General features: G+C 40.0%; 2 protein-coding genes across 15 annotated transcripts in view; both read left to right on the plus strand.

Moving 5' to 3' along the window:
• Window positions 1-10480: 10480 nt before the first annotated feature.
• NONO (non-POU domain containing octamer binding) lies at window positions 10481-25770 on the plus strand. 2 transcript variants are annotated; one of them, XM_040467772.1, is made up of 11 exons: window positions 10481-10568; window positions 17195-17354; window positions 18323-18516; window positions 19698-19999; window positions 21014-21109; window positions 21555-21751; window positions 22097-22181; window positions 22577-22679; window positions 23255-23294; window positions 23520-23629; window positions 24742-25770. In XM_040467772.1, exons 2-11 carry the CDS (start codon window positions 17204-17206, stop codon window positions 24874-24876), a joined length of 1413 nt encoding a protein of 470 aa, XP_040323706.1. In that variant the 5' UTR covers window positions 10481-10568; window positions 17195-17203; the 3' UTR covers window positions 24877-25770. The 2 variants fall into 2 exon arrangements, with proteins under 2 accessions (XP_040323706.1, XP_040323705.1); XM_040467771.1 differs by lacking the exon at window positions 10481-10568 and adding an exon at window positions 10582-10713.
• A 122-nt stretch (window positions 25771-25892) lies between these two features.
• Window positions 25893-26834, plus strand: part of ITGB1BP2 (integrin subunit beta 1 binding protein 2) — a 30682-nt gene continuing 29740 nt past the window's right edge. For all 13 annotated transcript variants that reach the window (XR_005788001.1, XR_005788002.1, XR_005788003.1 and 10 more), the window contains exons 1-2: window positions 25893-26462; window positions 26709-26758. Coding sequence is in view for 10 of the 13 variants with exons in the window: in XM_040467778.1 (XP_040323712.1) it covers window positions 26399-26462; window positions 26709-26758 (114 nt within the window). In the remaining 3 variants the exon portion in view is untranslated. The remainder of the gene's footprint in view (window positions 26463-26708; window positions 26759-26834) is intronic.

Raw genomic sequence — 26834 nt, forward strand, 5'->3', positions numbered from 1 at the left:
ATATATATATATATATACTTATATATGTTTTCTGATTACAAAAATACAAATGTTCACTGCAAAAATTTTGGAAAACATGAAAAACCTGAAGAGGAAAGCACTAATCACTTATATTCTACCTATTATACCCGGAGATAACCACTGCTCTATTTGATGTATATCTTTCTGGTCCTTTTTTTGCATACATATTTTTTACAAAATTGGAATTATCTTGTACAATATGTTCTAGAACATATTTGTAATGGCTGTGTATTATTTCATCATTTGGATGTAGCATGCTTTAATTAATTACTCCTGGATGTCAAACTTTATTAAAAAAATTTTTTTAGGGGCACCTGGGTGGCTCATTTGGTTGAGCGTCCAACTTTGGCTCAGGTCATGATCTCAGCTCGTGAGTTCGAGCCCCGCGTCGGGCTCTGTGCTGACAGCTCAAAGCCTGGAGCCTGCTTCTGCTTCTGCTTCTGTGTCTCCCTCTGTCTCTGCCCCTAACCCACTCGCATTCTGTCTCTGTCTCTCTCTCTCAAAAATAAACATTAAAAAAATTAAAAAAAATTTTTTTTAATGTTTATTTTTGAGAGAGAGAGACAGAGACAGAATGCAAGCTGGGGAGGGGCGGTGAGAGAGGGAGACACAGAATCTGCAGCAGGCTCCAGGCTCTGTCAGCACAGAGCCCGATGTGGGGCTTGTACTCACGAACTGTGAGATCATGACCTGAAGTCGGATGTTCAACCAACTGAGCCACCCAGGCGCCCCTCAAACTTTTATTTTTTCACCACAGGCAAACCTACATATAACCTGGTCAAATAAATGGAAGTGCTATTTGGCGATCATTTGATTAGAGTGAAGTTCACCCTTAGAACCAAGTATGGAAACACATGGATTCTTAATGTTTTATACCATTCTGAAGTACCCTGGAATGAAGAAAAGGAAATATGTATTTAGGGAGACATTGGGAAATGCTAGACTGTCAGTTCCTCAATAATAGAGACCAGTTTTTACTCATCTCTATCTCCAGCATCTAGCATAGTCCCTGATACTCAGTAAATGTTTATTGGATGAATTGGTGGATGAGTGAATTAAGGACAGAGAGAGGAAAAAAGCCCCCAATGAACTCAAATTGTAGTACTATTTCTATAATGTAAGGCTTAACAAGGAAAAAGATAAGAGTGAAATAAGAGAGGAGCAAAGGCAGGAAGGCAAAAATAAGGAACCTTCATCTTTAAAAAGAAGGATTAGTATAAACCCACAACTACATGGTCAATTAATCTTCAACAAAGCAGGAAAGAATATCCAATGAGAAAAGGACAAATGGTGTTGAGAAAACTGGTCAGCTACATGCAAAAGAATGAAACTTAGCCACTTTCTTACACCATACACAAAAATAAATTCTAAATGGATTAAAGACCTAAATATGAGACCTGAAACTGTAAAAATCCTAGAAGAGAGCACAGGCAGTAATCTCTGACACTGGCCGAGGCAACTTTTTTCTAGATGTGTCTCCTGAGGCACAGGAAACAAGAGCAAAAATAAACTATTGGAACTACATCAAAACAGAAACCTTCTGCACAGAAGAATAAAAGCCTACAGAATGAGGGAAGATATTTGCAAATGACATATCCGATAAAGGGTTAGTATCCAAAATATATAAAGAACTTACAAAACTCAACACCCCCAAAACATAATCCAATTACAAATGGGCAGAAGACACACACATTTTTCTAAAGAAGACATGCAGCTGGCCAACAGACACATGAAAAAATGTCTAACATCACTTACTATCAGGGAAATGCAAATCAGAACAATGAGATAACACCTCATACCTGTCAGAATGGCTAAAATCAACAACACAAGAAACAACAGGTGTTGGCGAGGATGTGGAGAAAAAAGAACACTCGTGCACTATTGGTGGGAATGCAAACTGGTGCAGCCACTGTGTAGTAACAGTATAGAGGTTCCTCAAGAAGTTAAAAAATAGAACTATCCTAGCATGGGACTCAATCTTGAGATTGTAAATTCATGCCTTATGATGGGCATAGAGCTTACTTTAAGAAAAAAAAAAAAAAAAGAACTACCCTATGATCCAGTAATTGCATTACTGGGTATTTACTCAAAGAATACAAAAACGCTAATTCAAGGGATACATGCACCCTATTTTTATAGCAGCATTATTTACAATAGCCAAGATATGGAAGCATCCCAGTGTCCATTGATTGATGAAAGGATAAAGACAAATGTGTTATATATACATATATATATGAATATTAGCCATAAAAAAGAATGAAATCTTGCCATTTGCAATGACATGGATGGAGCCAGAAAGTATAATGCTAAGCAAAATAAGTCAGAGAAAGACAAATACCATGTGATTTCACTCATATGTGGAATTTAAGAAACAAAACGAATGAGCAAAGGGAAAAAGAGACAAACCAAGAAACAGATTTTTTTTAGAATTTATACATGAGATTTAAAAATTTTTTTAATATTTATTTAACTTTTTATTTATATTTGGGAGAGAGAGACAGACAGACAGAGACAGAGCATGAGCAGCAGATGGGGAGAGAGAGAGAGAGAGAGACAAAGAGAGACACACAGAATCTGAAGCAGGCTCCAGGCTCCAATCTGTCAGCACAGAGTCCTATCAGGGGCTCGAATTCACGAACTGTGAGGTCATGCCCTGAGCCAAAGTTAGACGCTTAACCGACTGAGCCAGCCAGGTGCCCCTAATGTTTATTTATTTCTGAGAGAAAGAGAGACAGAGTGTGAGTAGGGGAGAGGCAGAGAAAGAGGGAGAATTGGAAGCAGGCTCCAGGCTCTGAGCTGTCAGCACAGAGCCTGACACGGGGCTCGAACTCACAGACTGCAAGATCATGACCTAAGCCAAAGTCAGACGCTTAACCTACTGAGCCACCCAGGTGCCCCCAAACAGATTTCTAATTATAGAAAGCAAACTGATTGTTACCAGAGGGGAGGGGAAGGGGTTGGGTTAAATAGGTGATGGGGCATTTGTCATGATGAGCACTGGGTGATGTATGGAATTGTTGAATCTCTATATTGTATACCTGAAACTAATATAACACTATATGTTAACTAACTGGAATTAAAATTAGAAAACAGAAGGATTAGTGAAATGCAGTGAAAAATTCCTCCTTAGTAGCAAGTCCATTTGTGGCAATCTGACCTAGTATGCTTCTGACTATACTCCCCTCTTTAACATTCCCTCTGTCCTGTCCAAACATCTCTCCCAACTTTGGAGGCAACATATCCCAATTTACTCCCATAAGATCAACTGACTTTATAAGACACACTCTAGGATATATGTGGGTCCCAAGGTCTCTACAGACTTTCTGCTATGGCACTATCCCTTGGGAAGTCAACTTACATTAATATTACTTCTCTGAGTTCCATTTACACTTTTTTTTTTAAATGAGAGCTTTATTGAGATAGAATTCATTTACTATACAATTTGCCCATTTAAATTGTATAATTCAATGGATTTTAGTATATTCACGGATGTGTGCAACGATTACCTCAGTTTTACATTGTCATCATTTATTTTTTTATTATTTTAATTCCAGTGTAATCAACACACCATATTATATTAATTTCAGGTGTACAATATGGTGATTCAACAATTTCACATATTATTCGGTGCTCATCAAGATATGTGTACTCTTAAATTTTTTTTTAATGTTTATTTTATTTTTGAGACAGAGAGAGACACAGCACGAGCAGGGAAGGGGCAAAGAAAGAGGGAGACACAGAATGTGAAGCAGGCTCCAGGCTCTGAGCTGTCAGCACAGAGCCCGACGCGGGGCTCAAACTCACAAACTGTGAGATCATGACCTGAGCCGAAGTCGGACGCTTAACCGACTGAGCCACCCAGGCGCCCCAAGATACGTGTACTCTTAATCCCCTTCACCTATTTCACACATGCACCTCTCCTCTGGGAACCATCAGTTTGTTCTCCATAGTTAAGAGTCCGTTTTTTGTCTCTTTTCTCCCCCTTTGTTCATTTGTTTTGTTTCTTAAATTCCACATGTGAGTGAAATCATATGGTATTTATCTTTCTCTGACTGGCTTGTTTTATTTATCATTATATTCTCTAGATCCATCCATGTTGTTGCAAATGGTAAGATTTCATTTTTTATGGACAAATGATATTCCATTGTATGTTTATATATGTATACATATATACATATATATATATGTATCTCACATTTTTTTTATCCATTCATCTATTGACGGACATTTAGGTTGCTTCTGTAATTTGGCTATTGTAAATAATGCTGTTTAAATATAGGGGTCCATGTCTCCTTTTGAATTAGTGTTTTTGTTTTCTTTGGGTAAATACCCAGTAGTGTGATTACCAGATCACAGGGTAGTTCTATTTTTAATTTTTTTAAGGAAACTCCATACTGTTTTCCACAGTGGCTGTACCAGTTTGCATCTCCACCCATTGTTATCATTAAAAAAAATAGAAAACCTGTATGCTTTAGCTATATTCTCCCATCCCTCTATCCCCCATAGTCTTATGCAAGCACCATTCTACTTTCTGTCTCCATAGATTCACCTATTCTGGACATCTCATATAAATGGAATCATATATGTGGTCTTTTGTGACTGGCTTTTTTCAATTGACATAATATTTTTAAGGTCCATCCATGTTGTACCATGTGTCAGAATTTATTCCTTGTATGCCTGAATATTATTCCATTGTATGGATATACCATATTTCGATTATCCATTTATCAGTTGATGTACCTTTGGGCTATTATGAATAATACTGCTATAAACATTCATATATACAAGTTTTTATGTGAACACACATTTTCATTCCTCTTGGGTATATAACTAGGAGTAGAATTTCTGGATCATGTGGTACATTTATGTTCAATTGAGGAACTGCTACACTATCTTCCAAAGTAGCTGCACTATTTTATATATCCATCAGGAGATTTCTAGTTTCTCACATTCTTGCTAACACTTGTTATCTGCTATTCAAAGTCCATTTATTTAGATGTTCTTGAATTTCTTCCAGCAATGTTTTGTAGTTTTCAGAGTGTAAGTTTTATGCTTTTGTTAAATTTGTTCCTAAGCACTTTATTCCTTTTCATGTTTTTGTAAATGGATTTGTTTAATTTCATTTTCAAATTCTTCACTGTAAGTGTATAGAAATACAATTTACATTTGCATATTGATCTTGTATCCTGCAACCCTGAACTCATTTATTAGTTCTAATAGTTTTTTTCTTCCAAAGTCTCCACATTTTTATTTACATTCTAGTTAGTTAACATATCGTGTGACATTGGTTTCAGTAGATTTTAGTGATTCGTCACTTACATATAACACCCAGTGCTCATATAAAAGTGCCCTCCTTAATACCCATCACCCATTTAGCCCTCTCCCCACGTCCCTCCACCAACTCTCACTTTGTTCTCTTTTTTTAAATTAATTTTTTATTTATTTTAATTTTTTTGTTTTTATCTGTTTGTTCTCTATTGTTAACCCTCTTATGGTTTGTTTCCCCCTCTCTCTTATTTTCCCCTTCCCAATTTTTGTTTCCTAAATTCCACATGGGTGAAATCATATGGTATTTGTCTTTCAGTGACTTATTTTGCTTAGCATAATACACTCTAGTTCCATCCACGCCGTTGCAAATGGCAAGATGTCATTCTTGTTTATGGCTGAGTAATATTCCATTGTGTATATATTTATATATATGAATGGACACTTGGGCTCTTTCCTAGTTCTAATAACTTTTTTAGCAGATTCCTTAGGGTTTTCTATATACAAGATCATGTCATCTGCAAACAGATAGTTTTACTTCTTCCTTTTTATTTTAGACACCTATTATTTTTTTCTTGCCAATTTCCCTGGCTACAACTTCTAGTACAATGTTGAATGCAGGTGATGATCACTTATAGTTCTTAAAACAGTATTGGAGACCAAGCTATTCACTTTTTTTTCACTTTCTCTTCTAAAATTTTTTAAGTTTTTTTATTCATTCTGAGAGAGAGACAGAGAGAGAGAGAGAGAGTTCACAAGCAGGGGTGGGGCAAAGAGGAGAGACAGAATGCCAAACAGGCTCCAGACCATCACAGCACAGAGCCGGATGTGGGGCTCAAACTCACAAACCATGAGATTGTGACTTAAGCCAAGATCAAGAGTCAGACACTTAACCGACTGCACCACCCAGGTCCCCCTTTTTCCACTTTCTCTTGATTAATGTTTTCTGTTTATTTAGTTACTTGGTAACTTACTGAGGACAGAAATCATACTTAGTACTGATACATCCCATATTATTATGTTCAACACCTTGAAAGTATTCAATAAATATTATGATTGATAATAATAATTATAAAATATTGACCTCTCAGAGGTCAAACTCTTTTCCTCTGTTGCTTGGCTGGCTCCTCTCACCTTGAACTTGACTTGGCCAAAGTGCGCCAATGGACTCCTTGCCCCACCCTCCCAATGGTGCTCTGCCTCCACTGTTTCCTATCTTAGTTAATGGCATAATCAGATGACCAGGCACCACAAACAGAAACCTGGGAATCATTCTGATCTTCCACTCCTTACCCCTGCATTTAATTGGCTATTAAGTCCCCTTTGATCCTGCCTTCTATATATTTGGATTCGGTGTCCTCTTCTCTATGCCTACAACCACTTAGTTCAGGCTTTCATTTTTCACCTGAAATTATTGTATTCCAACTGGTGACCTGATCTCCTTTGTTATCTCCTCCAATCTTTTCTACACACTGTTGCAAGGGTGATTGTGGGAAGCTTGATAATGGCCCCCAAAAGATATACATGTTCTAATTCCTGGAATTTGTGAATGTTACCTCACATGGCAAAAAAGTAGGACTTTGCAGATGTGACTAAGTTAAGGCTCTTAAGATGGGGAAATCATCCAGATGGGCCCTGAATCTACTGACAAGTGTTCTTAGAGAAGCAGAGAGAGATTTGACACACAAAGGAAAAGGCAATGTGACCATGGAGGCAGAAATTGCAGTGATGCAGCCACAAGCAAAGGAATGCCAGCAGCCACCAAGAACTGGAACTGGAAGAGACAAGACACAGTCTCCCCTAGAGCTTCCTGAGAGATACTGAAGAATCACGGCCCTGCCCACATCTTAATTTCTTCCCAGTGATAGTGATTTCAGACTTCTGGCTTCCAGAACTGTGAGAGAATAAACTTCTGTTTTTTAAAGCCACCTAATCTGTGGTAATTTTTTACAACAGCTTCAGGACAGTAATACAGTGATCTTTCTGAAGTTCAAACCTATCAGATATAGAAAAAATTTATTCTGTCTCTCAGTCTCTTTCACTCTCAAATAAATAAATAAATAAATAAATAAATAAATAAATAAATGGCACCTGGATGGCTCAGTCAGTTAAGCATCTGACTCTTGGTTTTGGATCAGGTCATGATCTCATAGTTCATGGATTCGAGCCTGACATGGGGCTCCTCGCTGTTGGCGTGGAGCCTGCCTGGGATTTTCTCTCATTCCCTCTCTCTCTGCCCCTCCCCTGCTCACTCTCTCTCAAAATATATAAATAAGCTTTAAAAAATTAAAAAATAAATGAACAAATAAATACACATACACACACACACACAGAGGCACGCATGCCCACGTCTGTGGTAATCTGGAATAAAATATACCAAAATGTTAACAACAATTTCTCCATAATGGGATTATGATGATTTTTGTACTTCTCTTTTCAAGTTTTGCCCTCAAAAAGCATATATTACTTTTATTATCAGAAAAAAACAATATAAATTATTAAAAAAAAAAAACTCTTCAAGGAGCGCCTGGGTGGCTCAGTCGGTTGAACGTCCAACTTCAGTGCAGGTCATGATCTCGCAGTTCGTGACTTCGAGCCCCACATTGGGCTTACTGCTGTCAGCCTGTTATGGCAAAGCCTGCTTCGTATACTCTCTCCTCTCCGCTCTCTGCCCCTCCCCCACTTATTCTATCTCTCAAAAAATAAAAACAAAACTTTTCAATGTTTCCCCATCACCTACAAAGTACAAACTTCTAAGCACAGCACGGGCCCTTAATTTGGCCTATGCCTATCTCTCTTGCCTAATTTCCTATGACTTAGCTTCCCTACTTTTCTTCAACTATGCCAAATTACCTAAAACATAGGTCATTCTGCCTCTGATCCGTTGCAAATCGGTCTGACTTCAACCTCTTGGTTAAGACCCAATTCAAAAGTGTTCTTTCCTGTGAAACCATTCCTGATCCACTCATGCAGAGCCCTGCTACCTTTGAGTTACCACTAATATGAGCTACCTCTAATATGCTGCTATTATTTGCCTAGAGTATTGCAATTATTTGTTTACATCAACATTTCTCTGTTTATGTTGTGATTGTCTTGAGATACACAAATGTACAATTTTTCTTTTACTTTGCTACCAAATATTTTCCAATATAAACAGCTGTTGTGATTTTTAACAAAGCATACATTCATTGAAGTGTTACTGAATTCATAGCTTTTTTTATAATTTGTATTTTTCACTCAAGAGACACTAAAAACCATCATTTGGGTGTCTGTAAAATATTTGATATTAAAAATTCCTCATAGATCTTTATACACTTATATGCAAAGAAAGCTAAATTATTTTTTAAAGTGAGAAAGTCATGGCTCAGAAAAGTATGTATAGTTTAGCTTAATCCTATGTATATAAAAAAGTATGAACATTTATTGACCAAGTCAGTGCAAATATAGAAAATAGAAACATAGGGGCGCCTGGGGTAGCTCAGTGGGTTGAGTGTCCAACTCTTGATTTCGGTTTCGGCTTAGGTCATGATACCAAGGGCATGGTATTGAGTTCCTTGTTGGGCTCCGCCTGCTTAAGATTCTCTCTCTCTCTCTCTCTCTCTCTCTCTCTCCCTCCCTCTGCCCCTCTCCCTTGCCTGCATGTGCACATACTCTCTCTCTCAAAAGAAAGCATTTACATTTTAGCTAATTAAAATTAAATACAATTAACAATTCAGTACCTGGGTGCCTGGATGACTCAGTTGGTTAAGCATCTGACTTCCGTTCCGGTCATGATCTCACGGTTCAAGGGTTCAAGCCCCACATTGGGCTCCTTGCAGGCAGTGCAGAGCCTGCTTGGGATTCTCTCCCTCCCTCTCTCTCTCTATGCCCCTCCCCTACTCATGCTTTTTTTTCTCTCTTCCTCTCAAAACAAATAAAAATAAACTTAAAAAATAAAATCTTAAGGGGTGCCTGGGTGTCTCAGTCAGTTAAGTGTTCCATCCACTTCAGCTCAGGTAATGATCTCACGGTTTGTGAGTTAAGTGCTCCACGTGTTGGGTTCTGTGCTGACAGCACAGAGCCTGTAGCCTTCTGCAGATTCTCTCTCTCTCAAAAATAAACGTTAAAAAAATAATAAGAGAATCTTTCTTTAAAAAAATAAAATATTTTAAAAGACACAATTCAGTTCCTCAGTCACACAAATCATATCTCAAGCCCTCAGTGGCCACATTATGTATAGCCAGTAGTTACTGCATTGAACAGAGCAAATAACCTTTCTATACTTGCATTAGTTCCCATTGGACAGTGCAGATCTAGATCACTGACCCCACATAAGGTGACGCCAGTTTGGGCACCCTGAAACCCTGAGTGTGAAATAGTTAACTAGTGAGAACTACAAACACCGATCAGTTGAGCCTTATGCTCTTGATTAACTTGAATCCTGAAAAATGAGAAGTGCCTACCTGATTGGCATCCTAGAGAATAGAGAATCAGTCTATACCTGTACATGGATACAATGTATCCATGGCAATGAAGACACCTGTTGAATCTCTGTAAATTGCAAGGACAATAGTGGTGTTTGGATTGCTGGGTTGCCTGGTTACCATGGAAATAGGTGCTGGTTACAATTATGTGCAATCACAGAGACTAAAGTATCAACCCGCCCCCCCCCCCCGGCCGCGCCCCCACCCGCGTCAAGAACCATAACCATAATCATAACCATAACCATAGTGATGACTGTTTCGGTTGGGCTTCACGAGTAGACCTGGCAGCAGAAGCAACTAGAAACCTGATTAAGTATGGAGTGTCAGAGTGCAAGCCCTAATGAGGAAGTGTGAAAAAAGAAACATGGCGGGGCATTTTTTCAGAAGGAAAAGGCTAGATCTACCACGCTGAATACAATGACATTGTTACTCCCGCTTTTTGCACAGGCGCAGTGCAAGATTTCTCAGAGCACGCCTACACGCATGTTTTCTCCCCTTCTCTTTCCACTTTCCTCTCTCTCCCTTTTTTCCGCTTTCCTTTGCCGCTCCCATCACTGGGTCTTTCAGTCTTTCCGTCAGCCCGCTTATGTCTCTCCTTCCGACCCTCCATCCCCCTCCCTACCTATTCCCCCTCCCCCTTCCTTTTCCGTCTGGAGCAGGCGACAGTTTGCGCATGCGAATTAAGTGGACAGCCCCGCTCTTTGTCCCCATCTGTCGTTCACACGAACTCAAACCTTTCGCATTCAGTAGCCAATACGGTTGAAGAAATGGCGGAAAACCGATTCCGCCTTTGGAGATAAACCTTGATTGGCAACTCAGGTAACCAATGAAGAACACCATTTTGTACCCCTTGGGAGGCACCGAGCTCCGTCGTCTCGTTTCCGGCGGTCGCGCGCTCTTTTCTCGGGACGGTAGAGGCCGTGTAGCGTCGCCGTTACTCTGAGGAGAGAACAGTCGGTAGAGGGTGAGTTTTGGGACGACTTAGTTCTTCTTTGGGTGGGGAGTAGGATTTCCTGCGACAAGAAGCTAGGGCGAGGCTAGGTTTGGAGGGAGGTTGGCCGTTCGTTCCAAGGCCCCTTGAGGCCTTGTCCCCGCCGCCACACGGCGTCCTCAGCCCACCCGCAGGGGCCCATCGCTCTAAGCTCGCTTTGCTTTCTTGTTTGACTGGCTCCCGTTTCCTTTCCCGCTCCGTTTCTTTATGCGACTCGTCTTCGAATCCGAGTTCTGTCAGTAAGTTCCCCGGCCTTTTACCCGCCCTGGGCCTGAGGGTGTGGGGTCTATTATCCGAGAGCCCTGAAGTCGCTGCTGGAGGAGGAGGCGCTTTGCCGGCGCTCCTCCTCTCAGCCTCGCGAGGCTATTAATTCAGAATGAGAAGTGCCGTCCCCCCCACCCCCAGCGATGTTTCTTTGTCAAAACTCTAAGCTGGGAAGTTCATCTCCTAGTCCAGACCCCGCGGTTTTCCTAATCAGGTTCTTTTTTTTTTCTTCTTTTTTTTTTCCTTTTTAAATCTTGTTGCCTAGCTACTCGACCCGTTTACAGCATCACTTTTTAAAAATGAAAATTAATTTCATGGATTTCCTATTGGGTATTTTCCCCTTGGGGGAACTTGTTGTCCCCTGAAACCTTTCTTTGTGTTCTTAACAGAGAAATTGAGATTAGGGAGGATTTGGGAGGCACTTTATCTTCAGCCAAAGTTGAGGTAGGTGTAGGGGGTAGGATTGCCAGCTAAAACACAGGACGCCCCGTTAAATTTGGATTTCACATAGGAAACAAATTCTTTTTAGCATGCGTTGCTTGCGCTTTATACTAAAAGATCATTTTTTTATCTGAAATTCAAATTTAACTGTATGTTGTGTATCTTTATATTGTAAATCTGGCTAGATTTATACTGTGTGTTTGTGCAACTTCCTTGTTAATAAATGAAAGGTCCTAAGAAACACTTAGAAAAGTACCTTACCATGTCAGTGCATTGTACAGCTTTCAGGCAAGTTCATATCCATGCAGCCATCTAGGTCAGTAGATGTTTACCAATTTTCCCCCACAGGTTCCACTTACAAAGTTGATCCTTTTCCTGAAAATGGATTTCAGATATGTATGGTGTAGTGTTTGGTCTTATACCTAAGCCACATTTGTGCAACTGTACTGTGTCCAATAGCCCCAGTCTTTCTAAATCAGCAGTACATATTTTCTCTCAAAAGTCCTTATCTGATTTAGTCATTGGGACAGGTAAGTAGACAAATCCTTGATGCTGATCTTTGTGCTTAGTTCTCAGAGGCCCAATGGTTAGGGGGCAGTGAATTTATTGCTCACAAGAGATTTCTGCAGTTAATTCCAAATTCTGTTGGTGGTCATCATCAGAAATAAGTGACAGGGCCAGTACTTAACTGAGTACTTGGTACTTTCCGGGCACTGTTTTAAGTGATTTATACGATATTATTTAGTCTTCACCATTGAATGCCTTCTCGGGAAAGAATAAACTGGAGGGAAAATTATAAAGATTAGCATTGTGGAGACATTTATTCAAAAGCACTAAGGTAAGCACTTTGGTTGTAAAAAATGATTTTTCCTAGAATCCAAAAGAGAGGAGGAAGCATGTAAATTAATGACATTTGTCTAACTAGAGCACCAATCAAATGTAGGAATAGGGATAGTGGTTCCCAGCAGGAACAAATGCTTGCTGTGGTCAGGATCTCATTTTAGTCCTTAAAGGAACTAGCCCTGTGAAGTTGCTGTTGTTACCCTCTTCTTATAGGTGAGTAAACTGAGGCTCAGAAGTTAGGTGACATGGCTAGTCAGTTTGTTGGACCCTAAACTTTGAAATCAAGCTTTGATTAGTAAGCTTGCATCATTGTGCTGAGTATGAGCTTTAGAGTTAAATAGATGTGAGTTCCACTCCTTGCTCCACATTTGAGTGACCTTAGATGGGCATCAGTTTTCTTATCCGGGAGAGTAATAGTTTTGAGCATTAAGTGAGATAATGCAGACTTAGCACAGTGCCTGGCATATAGTGGTTGGTAAATATCTGGTATTATCATGTCAACTACCAGGCTCCACTTTCTAAAACCAAAAATAATCTCCCTTGAAGTTTAATCTTAAGTGGTTTAGAATGTGCTAGCATTTTATCCTCAAGGAAGCAGATCATTTCTTAGAAGTTGTAAAATGGTTTTTCTTAAATGGAGTGGTGAGGTTTGGTTAGGATGTAAATACAAATACAGAGTTTTTAATATTTGTTTTGAATAGATCTCTGAGAATTTTTATTGATGTGTAATATAAATCCATAATGTAAATTGTGTAATATTATATATATATATATATATAATGTAACGTGTAATTTAATCCACAATATAGTGGATTTCTGAATGGGATGCAAGATACTGAGGTTGGGGCCACTGACTCCCAAACTAAAGACTGGAAGGGAAAAAAAAAAAAACAGTTTCCTTGCATTCTAGCCAGGGGTAAGAAGGTAAGAGGACCTAGTTGGAGAAACGGCTGTGAAGATAACTCAAGTTTCTGCGATAGGCCAATTTGGACTCAGGGAAGAGGGAGGTGTTTAATAGCTGGGACTCAAATAGAGATCTGATTCTAATGCCCACCTAACCCAAACCCCAACTGTTGCTGGAGTAGACTTTATAAATTTTTATGTTATAATATCCTATTTTTACAAACATGATTTCCCTTTTTTAGAGGAAACAGTGCTGCACTATGCGGTAAGAGTCACAAAAATAGGTTCAATTCTAATTTTAAGAATTTATTATAAGGAAATAATTTAGAAAAGCAATAAGCAAGAAGATACTGCAGCATTATAATAGGAAAAAGCTGAAAACAATCTAAATGTCTCATAGTTTAGTAAATTAGTGTATATCCACATGGACTTTGTATAGCTGTTAAAAATTATACTGACACTAAAAGTGAAGAAAAACTGAATATACAATGGTAAATTATAACTGCATTATATTGAAATGATACTGTATGTTTTGGAAGGTAAATAAGTAAAAATCGAAATTGTAGGAGGAATATTTACTCATGGATGTGTTCCAAGATTTAGCTATGAACATGGTTTATATGTAATGTTGAAAAACTAGGAACAACCCAAGTGTCCAACACAATAGGTGCTTGGTTGATGGCTAAATACTATGTCCATTAAAAATTAATGTATAAGATTTGGGGGTGCCTGGGTGGCTCAGTTAGTTAAGTGTCCCACTTCGGCTCAGGTCATCATCATCTTACACACGGTTGGTGTGTTCAAGCTCCACGTCGGGCTCTGTGCCGACAGCATGGAGCCTGGAACCTGCTTTGGATTCTGTGTCTCCCTCTCTCTCTGCCCCTCCCCCACTTGCACTCTGTCTCTGTCTCAAAAATAAACATTAAAAAAATTTTTTTAATTAATGTAGAAGATTTAGCGATATAAAAGTTGTTTATCGTGTAATAAAGTAGAAAAGGTAGGTTGCAAAATAGTCTATAATATACAAATATGTATATGTACAATGACTGGAAGGGTAAATGTTGACTATTTTCTAGTGGTGGGTCTTTGGATTGTTTTTTTTTATTTCTAAGTTTTCTATATTAAAGTTATGTTTTATAATAGATGCCTTATTAATGAGAAACATAAGATTGATGAAATGATATAAATAAGATTCAAGTCTTGGCTTAAATGTCAACTTTCCAGTTAGACTTCTCTCACAGATGTATTTAAAATTTCAGTCTAGGGGTACCTGGGTGGCTCAGTTAACCGGGTTAAGTGTCCAACTCTAGATTTTGGCTCAGGTCATGATCTCACGGTTGGTGAGTTGGGCTCCACACTGGCAGTGGGGAGCCTGCTTGGGTTCTCTCTCTCTCTGCCCTTTCCCAGTTCACTTTCTCTTTCAAAGTAAATAAACTTTCAAAAAAGTAAATAAAATTGCAGCCTTACTTCCTTTTTAAAATGTTTACTTTGAGAGAGAGTTCACACTCATGCAGGCAAGCAGGGGAGGGGAGAGAGCGGGAGAGAGAATCCCAAGCAGGGTCCACCCTGTTGGACAGAGCCCAACTAGGGGCTCAATCTCAGGATTTGTGAGTTCATGACCTGAGCCAAGATCAGGAGTCAGATGAAATCAAGAGTCAGACACTTAACTGACCGAGCCACCCAGGCACCCTGCAGTCTTATCCCTTTCACTTCCTATCCACTCCCCCCTCTCATTTTTCTTTATTTTCCAGTAGTACTTATTTTTTATTAAGTACTATATAATTATGTGTATTTTGTCTTACTAGAAGGTAAGCACAACTGAAGTCAAGAATCTTTGCTTTATTCATTGATGCGTCCCAAGCACCTATAATAGTGCCTAGCAAATAGTACACATTCAGTGAATATTTGTCGGGTGAGTTAGTGAAATATATTTCAATTTGTGTGTGTGTGTATACATATATGTATATATGAAAACTGGTCAATAACGTATAAACAGGACAGTTTTCATTTTGCTTGCCTTCTGTTCTTGTCTACATTCATGTATTTATTTATTTATTTATTTATTTATTTATTTATTTTTAATTTAGAGAGTGGGAGCAGGGGAGAGGGGCAGGGGAAGGAGGGAGAGAGAAAGAATGAGAATCCTACGCAGCCTCCACACAAAGCATGGAGCCCAACATGAGACTCGATCCCACAACCTGGGATCATGACCTGAGCTGAAATCAAGAGCTACCCAGGTTTCTCATTCATATCTTTGAAAAAAAAAATACCCTTTTCCTCTTTATTAAACCTTTCCCTTTTAAAACATCAAACATTTTTCTTGTTTACATAGTCTTCATTATTTTTAATGCTGTATAACATTCCATTGAATAGATGTACCATAATTTATTAAAAACCATACCTCTAATTTTTTTTTTAATTTTGGGTATTTTAAGTCATTTTGTTACTGTAAAGGTCATTGAAGTGACTATTTCATGGATGTGGTTTTTAAATTTTAAAATTATATTCTTAGGATAAATTTCTAGGAGTAGAACTTCTTAAGTTACAGAATATTAACATCTTGATAGCTCTTTTTTTTAATGTTTATTCATTTTTGAAAGAGAGAGAGCAGGGGAGGGGCAGAGAGAAAGGGAGACAGTTTCCAAAGATGGCTCTGTGCTGACGACAGAAGGCCCAATGGGGGACTTGAACTCACAAACTGAGAGATCATGACCTGAGCTGAAGTTGGACGCTTAACCGACTGAGCCACCCAGACACCCCAACATCTTGATAGCTCTTATTATTGTCTTACAAAACAATTTGTGGATATAGAATTTGATAATTGTTGTTTCTAGTTTTGGTGGGATATGATGAAATATATCAGGAAAGTTTTTATATACATAAAGTATTGTCATGTATCCATCATCCAAAATCAATAGTTATCAAGACATTGTCACATTTTCTTTGAGAAATAGTTTTCCTTATTTTAAAGGATTCATATCATGGAAACAACAAGTATTCATGACAAGGTCCTTCTCCACATCTTTCCTTCAGCTAAACTCTGACTAGAAGGTCTTGTGTTTAGGGGGAAGGATTGAGGATTGGCTTTTTCCTTTAATTACTGGAGAACTGTCCTTGAATGAGGAAGATGGTTCTCAGCTTGTTAACTAGATCAATTAGAAAATTTCCATTTTAAAACCAACTTGTGAATTCAGTCTGGATTGTACCAGGAATTTTCATTTTGTTTTTTATCTTACATTGATTTTTTAGATGAGATTTAAAATTACAATTGTATATTCATCTTTTTGTATTGCTTTCATTGCTTTAGTAGTCCTTTATCTTCCTATTGTGATTAATAACAGTAATTACTGAGTGCTTACCAAATTCCAGTACTGAACTAGTGTTTTCACATATTTATGAATGCTCCTAGCCATCTTGAGAGGTAGGTATTTTTATTATCCCCTTTATAACAGCTTAAGGAATTTGTGAAGAAGTAATTTACTAAGTAGTACATAGCTGTTAAGTATTAGGACCATGCTTCAAATCTAAGTCTAACTCCACAGTTCATACTTTTTCTGCTGTTGATTCCACAATATCTACTATAGGCTAGGACTGTGCAGTGTGCTGGAGAACAAGATTTACTACTAGTTCTTGTCCTTGTGGTAACTAGAATCTATTTCATTGTGTTTTAATATTATGATAGGGCCATTTTTTAGGGGATGGCTTCTTTGAGGAAAGTAGCTTCCAATTAATGTCTAGAATTAGTGAACTGGAAGTTTCCTCCAGTTACTCTCGTGAACCTGTTCTCATTCAGTACTTGTCTAGTTTCTGTGTGCAACATAACTGCTAATGTCTGGTTGTTCTTAGATTTTTGAATGGTACTCCTTTGCTATACTTGTTCAACATACCCGGTTGTTTGAATCTGGCAAAAGCCAGGACGTCAGAGATGATTTGTGACATTATGTCATCAGGAAGGTGACTGATAAGCCCTGATAATGTTTGACGGTCCACATTTTCCTTTTAGGGTGCAAAAATGCAGAGCAATAAAACCTTTAACTTGGAGAAGCAAAACCATACTCCAAGGAAGCATCATCAGCATCACCACCAGCAGCACCACCAACAGCAACAGCAACAGCCACCACCGCCACCAATACCTGCAAATGGGCAACAAGCCAGCAGCCAAAGTGAGTTCACACTTGTAAGTGGGTAGTTTTAGATTAGTGTCTTGAGATTATAAGAATAAGCCTTTGTGGCACACCTTTGTTGTTCTTTTCCCTACTTATCTCCTAATACTTCTTAGGATAGAAAAAGGGTGATTCTCTGAAACAAGGAGCAGACGTGTTGGATAGCAGATGAGTACAAGTTGCTGTGCTGTGTTGGCATAGTCTACTGCCAAACAGATGTGTCTGTATTTTACCTCAGAGCTTGGTTCTTAGAGGTAATCATCAGATGACTGGTAGTTAGAAAATATAGAGCAAGCCTTTAATGGAAAAGAAGGCTGGGACTGAGTGTTATACTTTTAGCCTGGGGTCTGTACCAGCCTGTTTTTAATCAGAGTAAACATTCTTTAAAGGCACGTTCCCACTCATTTAGCCAACTTTGAGCACCTATTGTGTGCCTGTAACACTAAAACCAACCTACCCGTCTTTTATTTCCAGAAATCCCTACAAAGAATACTGTTTCCTAACTCATTTCCTTTCATTCCATTAACCTAAGCATGAAAGAATGGGAGCTGTTAAGGTTATGAAGATTGGTTAAAAAAAAATGGTTATGAAGATTGGTGAGAGATTGGGAAAATGGAGCAATTATGTTTTAAATATAAAAAGCTGATCCCTACTGACATAATTCTCCTTGACTTGCTTAATTTTCCCTTTGACCAATAGATCCTATATTGTCTTTCTGTCTCTGACTTAATCTGGGTGGCTCCTGGCCCATAGTAGTGCCATTGAGTCCTCTCAGATGTCTGCATACTGCTTTCACATTTTAAGGTACAATTTACTGATGAGTGGTTAGTGGATACATTGCATTGGGAAATGGTGTTTGACTTCTCTACAGCAGTTAGGTTTAGTAATCTGGGAGCAGTTGTAGCTCTGAGAAAGTGACTGTAGATCTCTTTGTCCAATCCTTTGAGTGACTGTATGTCTTCTCTCAGATGAAGGCTTGACTATTGACCTGAAGAATTTTAGGAAACCAGGAGAGAAGACCTTCACCCAACGTAGCCGGCTCTTTGTGGGCAATCTTCCTCCTGACATCACTGAAGAAGAGATGAGGAAACTATTTGAGAAATACGGGAAGGCAGGCGAAGTCTTCATTCATAAGGATAAGGGCTTTGGCTTTATCCGCTTGGTGAGCAACCATGGGTTTTTAGAATGTGTGCTCTAAAAGGTGGGGAAACTGGGGAATGATGGGCTTGGAAATTTAGACAGTGGAAACAATTCTCAGATGGTCTGTTTGTTAAATGTTTATAGTTGGAGTTGGTAGCACAGGACAGAAAATGCAGATTTTGTTTTTATTTTTCCTCATAGGTTTTTGCTTTGTTTCAAGGACAACATAGGTTTATTTGCCTTGGACGCTAAAACTAAAGTATGCCTGTTGGAACTTTTTAATTGGTAAATTTCAAACATATAGAAGTAGACAGAGTAGTATATGAACCTATACATACTTAATGTCCAGCTTCAACAATTATCAACTCATAGTTTATTTTATCTTAGTAATGATTAGGGTTTATATAATTTCTTTGAAAAGTTCTTACATAGGACTTTTTAAAATCACGAGGGGACAATTTTATTTGTATCTTCTTTTTAAAAAATGTTTAAGTTGTGCTAAAAAAGGTTATCGTAACCATTTTTAACTGTAGATCTTTTTTCATAAAATCTGATTTAATTAGGAAACATGTTTAAGTGTATAGGGGGAATCTTTTCTAGACATTATCTACATAAACAAGGAACATGATATGCTAGCAAGGTTATTAGAAGTGGCGGTTAGAACTAATTTCCATTCCAGATCTACCACTAACAAGAGTATATGGGCAAGTCATTTTCTCTGGGACTCAAGGTTCCTCTTTAGTAATATAAGAGGGGGTTCCTATTAGGGTTTGTGGTTCTAAAAAGGTCTTGTAGAGGTCATACATGATTCTCATTAAACTTGTATGTAGCTAGCTGAAATTAAAATATTCTGGCTACTATTTTAAGGGTAGGTTTTAGGCTCATCATTGTCCCACTGATCTATTACCACTTGGGAGAATAACCTATGATACTGATGACCATGTAAGTAGTATTTACTTCTAGAATTCCCAATCGATTTATTGCAAGGCTATCAGAACAGTTAGGTTTATCTATTTATTATCCAAAGATTTATCTGAAACCTAGCTCTATTCTTTCAGTACTATCAAGGTTCCTTTATATGTGTGTTGTCAAGGTTTTAGGGGGGGAGGCATTTTGTTTTGAGCTATGCTACTTTAGACTCTCGATGGCTGTGATGTGGTCTTTGTCAAAACTGAGTTATTCTGATGTCTGTCTGCTTCCTAGGAAACACGAACCCTAGCAGAGATTGCCAAAGTAGAGCTGGACAACATGCCACTTCGTGGAAAGCAGCTGCGTGTGCGCTTTGCCTGCCATAGTGCATCGCTCACGGTCCGAAACCTTCCTCAGTATGTTTCTAATGAACTGCTGGAGGAAGCTTTTTCTGTGTTTGGCCAAGTGGAAAGGGCTGTAGTCATCGTGGATGATAGAGGAAGGCCCTCAGGAAAAGGCATTGTTGAATTCTCAGGGAAGCCAGCTGCTCGGAAAGCTCTGGACAGGTGCAGTGAAGGCTCCTTCCTGTTAACCACGTAAGTAGGGGTTGCTTTTAGAAATAGAATTTAGATTGCTACTTCTTTCAGTGGTATGGAGAGTTAGCCCCTAGGAACCATGTTCTTATGTTCACTTAAAGACTTTGGATACTACTTCAGCTCTCTAGTAGGGTTTTCAGTGTAAAATTAATGAAAATAGTATAAGGATTAAGAAACCTTTCAGGGGAGCCTGGGCGGCTCAGTCAGTTAAGTGCCCAACTCTTGATTTTGGCTCAGGTTATGATCTCCTGGTTCATGAGATCAAGTCCCATGTCCACGCAGAGCCTGCTTGGGATTCTTTCTCCCGTTCTCTGCCCCTTCCCCCTACACATTCTCTTTGTCTCTCAAAATAAATAAATATTAAAAAAAACCTTTTAGTCTTTTAGTAGGTTGTCATTTAGTCAGCGTTAAATCTCCCTTTACCTTGAAGTCTTAGAACTCTGAAAAGTTGGGGCACCTGGGTGGCTCAGTCGGTTAAGCATTCAACTTTGGCTCAGGTCATGATCTCACTGCTTGTGGGTTTGAGCCCCGTGTCAGGCTTTGTGCTGACAGCTCAGACCCTGGAGCCGGCTTCAGATTCTGTCTCTGTCTTTCTGCACTTCCCCTGCTTGCTCTCTGTCTCTCTCTCAAAAATAAAATTTAAAAAGTAATAAAAAGAATTCTGAAAAGTTGTTTTGTGCATGCAAAACACATGTGCATGTATTTATTCCAAGTGATTGTCTGGTATTCTCTAGATACTGGATATTTAGGCTGTACTTAAGTATCCTATTTACTTTGAACATCTTTGAGGCTATATTCAGAGGTCTAAAGCTTGGCTCCATCCTTTCAACCCCAGATTCCACATAATGCCATCAAAAGACCTTGGTTACTTGGGGCTTGGTGTAAAAACCCCTTCAGAAATATGTTTAATTGTTCAGTCCTGACCCCTGACTGGTTTGCTGTGCCAGTGACCGGTGTAGAGAGGAAGCCTGGTATAGGATATAATTTGATTAATGCTGAGCTGCTTGCTTCCAGATTTCCTCGGCCTGTGACTGTGGAGCCCATGGACCAGTTGGATGATGAAGAGGGACTTCCAGAGAAGCTGGTTATAAAGAACCAGCAGTTTCATAAGTATGTGGTCCCATCACTTCCGTGTTAGGTGTTTGTCTATTCTTTTTTTATTTATTTATTTTTTAAAAAAAAATTTTTTTTTTTCAACGTTTATTTATTTTTGGGACAGAGAGAGACAGAGCATGAACGGGGGAGGGGCAGAGAGAGAGGGAGACACAGAATTGGAAACAGGCTCCAGGCTCTGAGCCATCAGCCCAGAGCCCGACGCGGGGCTCGAACTCACGGACCACGAGATCGTGACCTGGCTGAAGTCGGACGCTTAACCGACTGCGCCACCCAGGCGCCCCTGGTGTTTGTCTATTCTTAAGGAAGCTCGTAAAGGGATGTATAAAAGAGGCAGGTCTTTGCTATATGTATTCACTGGCAATGGCCCTCAGGAGGAATGCAGTGCTTAGTTGGGGGAATCTTTGACAGAGTTTTAATAGCCCAGGAACTTTGTCTATAGGGAGCGAGAACAGCCACCCAGATTTGCACAGCCTGGCTCCTTTGAGTATGAGTATGCCATGCGCTGGAAGGCACTCATTGAGATGGAGAAGCAGCAGCAGGACCAAGTGGACCGCAACATCAAGGAAGCTCGTGAGAAGCTGGAGATGGAGATGGAGGCTGCTCGCCATGAGCACCAAGTCATGTTAATGAGACAGGGTGAGTATAGGCCTGTAAGTCTTAAACCTAGAACAAGAACAAAATGGCTTTTTTCAGAAGGGTCTTTGTATCATTCAGTAGAAAAAGGCCTAAACCTCTGCTTTTATTCTCTGAAATATTTTGTTGATCTTGGTAGTCAAATGAGCTTGGAGATGTGGCAGAGAATACTGGATTCTATGGAGAAAGAAATCATACGTTTGACTTCATTTTTGGAATCTGGATGGCTCAGATGACCACTCAGGGATTATATATCCCCTTTGCTTTCTGGATCTTTATTTATGGAAAATTATTGGGTCTGTATGAGGAGAATGAAGAATACTCTAAATTAGTCTATTGTTTTTCTAGATTTGATGAGGCGTCAAGAAGAACTCCGGAGGATGGAAGAGCTGCACAACCAAGAGGTGCAAAAACGAAAGCAACTGGAGCTCAGGTAACTAACTCTCAAACCCTTTTTTTCTGATCCCTCTAAAAGGTAATGTCTCATTACTGTTTCCTACCACCGTGCTACCTCATGCATTTGTAAATGTGTTGGCAAATATTTCCTGGCTGCTTCTCAAGTTCTCCCTTTGGATGGGAAATGTTTTGGCTGCCCATGGTTCTAGGAATTATCCAGAGCTGCACTAAAGGTAAAGCAGCTGAGTGCCGATCTCATGAGGCTCCTTTGTGAAAGAACTTGCTTTAGGGCTGGACACATTTACAGTGAATTTTTTGGAAAGCTATGATAGTTTTCAGTAGGCTCTTAATTTCCTTGGCTGAGTCCCTGTTAAGATAATGTGCTCAAGTTCTGGAATGTCTCTGCCTAAATATCTTGGTGACTCTCTGTAGGCAGGAGGAAGAGCGCAGGCGCCGTGAAGAAGAGATGCGGCGGCAGCAGGAAGAAATGATGCGGCGACAGCAGGAAGGATTCAAGGGAACATTCCCTGATGCGGTATATCTCCTGTGTGCCCATGATGTGCCAGGGCAGTCCTGATATGACAGACCCACCAAATGTCCACTTGGACTTTAAAATATTACAGGTTATGAGCAGTTTTTGTATTCTATGAAACTCCTCTTTTAGAAGAATTCATAGGAAGGAAAGATAAGGTTTGAAGAGGAGTTCTTGTCTCATAGGCAATTTAGGATGAAGAGCTGGGGCCAGTGTATACTGTTTAGACTCAGTGACTGCCCAGTGAGAGCTGTCCAGTCCTATAGCAGCCTTGACTAGCTCTCTGGTGTCCTTGGAGTTGTTGCACATACTAGGGTCCTAGAAGAAATCAACTGTCTTTCCCCTTGGCTTTTACCTCTCCTTTTGTTCCTAATAGGGGACTCTGACTTGAGTCCTTGTAGGTCTAACCTTGAACCCACTGCACAACTAGCAAGGAGATACTGGTTTTCCTCAGCTTGGTCTCCGTGTACTTGGAACGTGTTGATCACTCTGCTTCCCTTAGTGTGTGTCCTCAGTATATTGTGAATGGTAGAATGCAGTGCTGTCTTGGACTGTCTTGAGTATTTCTTATTTTTCAGAGAGAACAGGAGATACGGATGGGCCAGATGGCCATGGGAGGTAAGGATTTACGAGATTAATGGTTCTGATTTCCTTTTTTGTTTCATTTCTGGTAAACTATGTAGCTTCTCGGACATTGTCCAGATTTAAGGGGCTGACATTCTGGGAGCATCGTTTTTGGGTGGGGTAACGTGTCCTTAGCTCAGAGGTCTTGTTGAATTGTTTCCTCTCGCACAGAGATTGACAATCTCTGTCTCCTGTACTGATCACACTGCTCTGCTTTAGGTGCTATGGGCATAAACAACAGAGGCGCCATGCCCCCTGCTCCAGTGCCAGCTGGTACCCCAGCTCCTCCAGGACCTGCCACTATGATGCCAGATGGAACCTTGGGATTGGTAATAAACTGTGGAGCCTTACAGATTCTAAATGATGATAGGAGAAAGGACTTTGCTTTCAAAGTCCCTGTCTGCCACAGTTTTGCTATTATTTTTAAGACCACTGTTTTCCATTAAATGTAATCTCAAGGTCTTGATTTGAACAAACCCATTCTCAAACTATACTTTGTCTAGGAGTTAAGTAAATGCCTTCTGTTTAGTTGCTACCTTGGGTTAATGGGTTTTTTTTTTTTTTTTTTGGAGGGAAGGCAATGAAACTTAGGTATTATCACATAAAATAGATGTAAATCCACAAGGCTTTATGGCTCATACAATCCTGAATTAATAGTCATAGCATCAGAACTTTAAAACTGGATGGCTTAATGTTGCCGAAGAATGATGGCATGTCCTTGTTCATATACTTAGTTCAGGAGAAAAGACTTAACTAGAAATTATTCAACCTGGGAATTCAGGATGTAATATTATTTAATAGGAATAGGGATAAAAAGATAAGGGTAGGATAGTTGGGTGGGTCTGTAATTCAGACAGCCTTCTTTTCAGGGATATCCACTTGAGTTCTTTATTTTTTAATGTTTATTTTGAGAGAGTGCATGAGTAGGGGAAGGGCAGAGAGAGAGAGAGAGAGCATCCCAAGCAGGCTCTGCATGGCGCAGATCTAGACATGGGGCTCCATCCCACAAACTGGGAGATTATGACCTGAGGTGAAACCAAGAGTTGGAAACTTAACCGGCTCAGCCACCTAGGTGCCCCAAGGATGTCCACTGGGATTTTAAACAGGCTTAGTCACCCCTAGCACATCAAGAGCTTTGAGTAGTTGGGGTGCCTGGGTGGCTCGGTTGAGCATCGACTTCGGCTCAGGTCACAATCTCACGGTTCGTGAGTTCAAGCCCCACATCAGGCTTGCTGCTGTCAGTGCAGAGCCTGCTTTGGATCCTCTCCCCCTCTCTCTCTGTACCTCCCCCACTTGTGCTCTCTCTCTCTCAAAAATAAACATTTAAAAAAAGAGCTTTGAATAGTTGAGTGGAAATGGCCTTCAGGGGAGATATTACAGATGAGTGGGAAGCTTGGGGCATAGGTTCTATTGTAACATTGCTCTCTTTTTCTCTTAAAAGACCCCACCAACAACTGAACGCTTTGGCCAGGCTGCTACCATGGAAGGAATTGGGGCCATTGGTGGAACCCCTCCTGCGTTCAACCGTGCAGCTCCTGGAGCTGAATTTGCTCCAAACAAACGTCGCCGATACTAATAAAAATTTCAGTGTCTAGTTTCCCAAAAACCCTTAAAAGAAAGACCCTTTTTGGACTAGCCAGAATTCTGCCCTGGAAAAAGTGTTAGGGATTCCTCCCAATAGTTAGGTCTTCCTTGCCTGTACTACTCTAAGGGAGTATGCTGGAGGCTGAGGGCAAGGGAGGGGCGATAAAATTTAACAAATCAGTTCTGTGTGGTATATCGTCTAACTAATTGATTCTGTGTGGTGCATTCCTGAAGTCTCCTGTGATTGTTGAGGGCCTGGGGGGGGGGGGACCATGACAAAATGGATCCAGTTAGACCCCCTGTTAGTCTTGATCATTCCATTCTTTGTCCATCCTGTTCTATTTGCTTTCTCATTCTTAAACCCTCCAACGCCAGAGACACTGCCACATACACCACAAAAACAAACATCCCCCAATGACCTTAGCCCCATTGCTCCACTTGGCAGGTGGGAATTCAGGCAAATGTCCACAGAGGTCACAGACCACATACATACGGTTCTGTTATATCCCATATATTACCCCTTCGTGTCCTAAGGAAGACATTTTCTCTTAGAGATTTTCATTTTAGTGTATCTTTAAGAAAAATCTTGTGTTAAGTTGCCTCCATCTTTTTTCTTGGGTAAGGGTAACCCAGGAATGGCCCTTTTGTGTCTATGATGTTGCTGTTCACAGCTTTTCTTGATAGGCTAGTACAATCTTGGGAACAGAGTTGCTGTATGCTGAAGGTCGGACAGTAGCTCTTAGCCTTGCCTATCTTAGGTAGTTACGCTGTGCATTTTTTTATTGGTGTACCATGTTTGATTTGTCCCTGATATCTTTGGAGTTTTTCTGAGAAATGGAGCAGTAATGCAGCATCAACTTATTAAAATACATTTTAAGCCTTTTAATTTTCTGTGCTATTTTTGAAAGGGAATGGAGGGAGGGGTGTTCTGACTCAAGAGCTGAGCAAAGGCTAAGCCTTTATCACCTTTTGCTCAAAAGTATGAATCCATTTAGGCAAACTTGGGGAGGTTGGATGCATACTATGGCTTAAGTGGTTGACAAAGATTGGTGCTATTGGCGGTACATAGACGCAATGAGGATGACAAAGCTACTGCTTTGAAAGAGGAAGAAAGTGAGCTGGAGGAACTGGGGTACCTTCATTGAGCTGAGAGGGGTCTAAAAATTGGGATTCATTTCTGAGCAGCTGCTGGCATGTCAGAGGCTTGGAATCGGCCTGGTAAATCTAAAACTGTCTCAGCAGTGGTTAGCTGACCTCACCCAAGTTCCAAGCCTTACTCTGCTTGATCCTTTTTTCTTGAGCCTCAGAGCTAAAATGCTCCTGAGCTCCTTCTGATTGGTTGAGAAGACCAATTGAAGTTCCCTTGCCCATGTTAGGAGGTGTACGCCTCCTGAACTAAAGATAGAAACAGCTGGCTCTTCCAGGCAGCTAAAAGCCTCCAGACTAAGAGGTGTTTCCCACTCGTCAGCCAGACTCCTTGAAATACCCTTTGAGTAGTTCTACCAACGTCCTCCATGTCTCTATTCTGCCATAACAAAGGCTGTGGGCAGCACTTTGACCCCAATGCAAACCTTCCTGGTGAGTAATCCTGATTGTGCCAGGGGTTTCTGTGAGTGCTGGGGGAGTGGTCAGCTGTGGGCAGCCCATTAAGAGTAGAGAAATTTGAGTGTATCTACCCTAGTTTAATTGGTGTGGGTGATCTTCAATCTTCACTTATTTCTTTTTATTCTAAAGAAAACCCATGAGCATATAAATCTGGGGGAGAGATAAGAAGTGATAGTTGGTATAGTTGCCCTTCTTTGATCCTTCTGCTGGTATCCACAGATTCCTGTTGCCATCACCCTGGGGTCCCAATCTTCCATGATGCACTTAAGGTGAGGAGTAGCAAGGGGGGACAGTAAGAACATTTCCCAAAGGAAATCTACCCGGGAATCTGAGCTGCGCTGGGTC

Source organism: Herpailurus yagouaroundi, unplaced genomic scaffold (assembly GCF_014898765.1).
Source record: "Herpailurus yagouaroundi ecotype Mexico unplaced genomic scaffold, PumYag 67569, whole genome shotgun sequence".
NCBI lineage: Eukaryota > Metazoa > Chordata > Mammalia > Carnivora > Felidae > Herpailurus > Herpailurus yagouaroundi.

What these genes read in the sequence shown, in the direction of transcription:
- NONO (XM_040467772.1), top strand. Translation starts at nt 17,204, where the DNA reads ATGCAGAGCAATAAAACCTTTAACTTGGAGAAGCAAAACCATACTCCA. An exon ending in CGAAAGCAACTGGAGCTCAG is followed by an intron (nt 22,182 to 22,576) that starts GTAACTAACTCT and finishes GACTCTCTGTAG; the next exon opens with GCAGGAGGAAGAGCGCAGGC. An exon ending in CAGATGGAACCTTGGGATTG is followed by an intron (nt 23,630 to 24,741) that starts GTAATAAACTGT and finishes TTCTCTTAAAAG; the next exon opens with ACCCCACCAACAACTGAACG.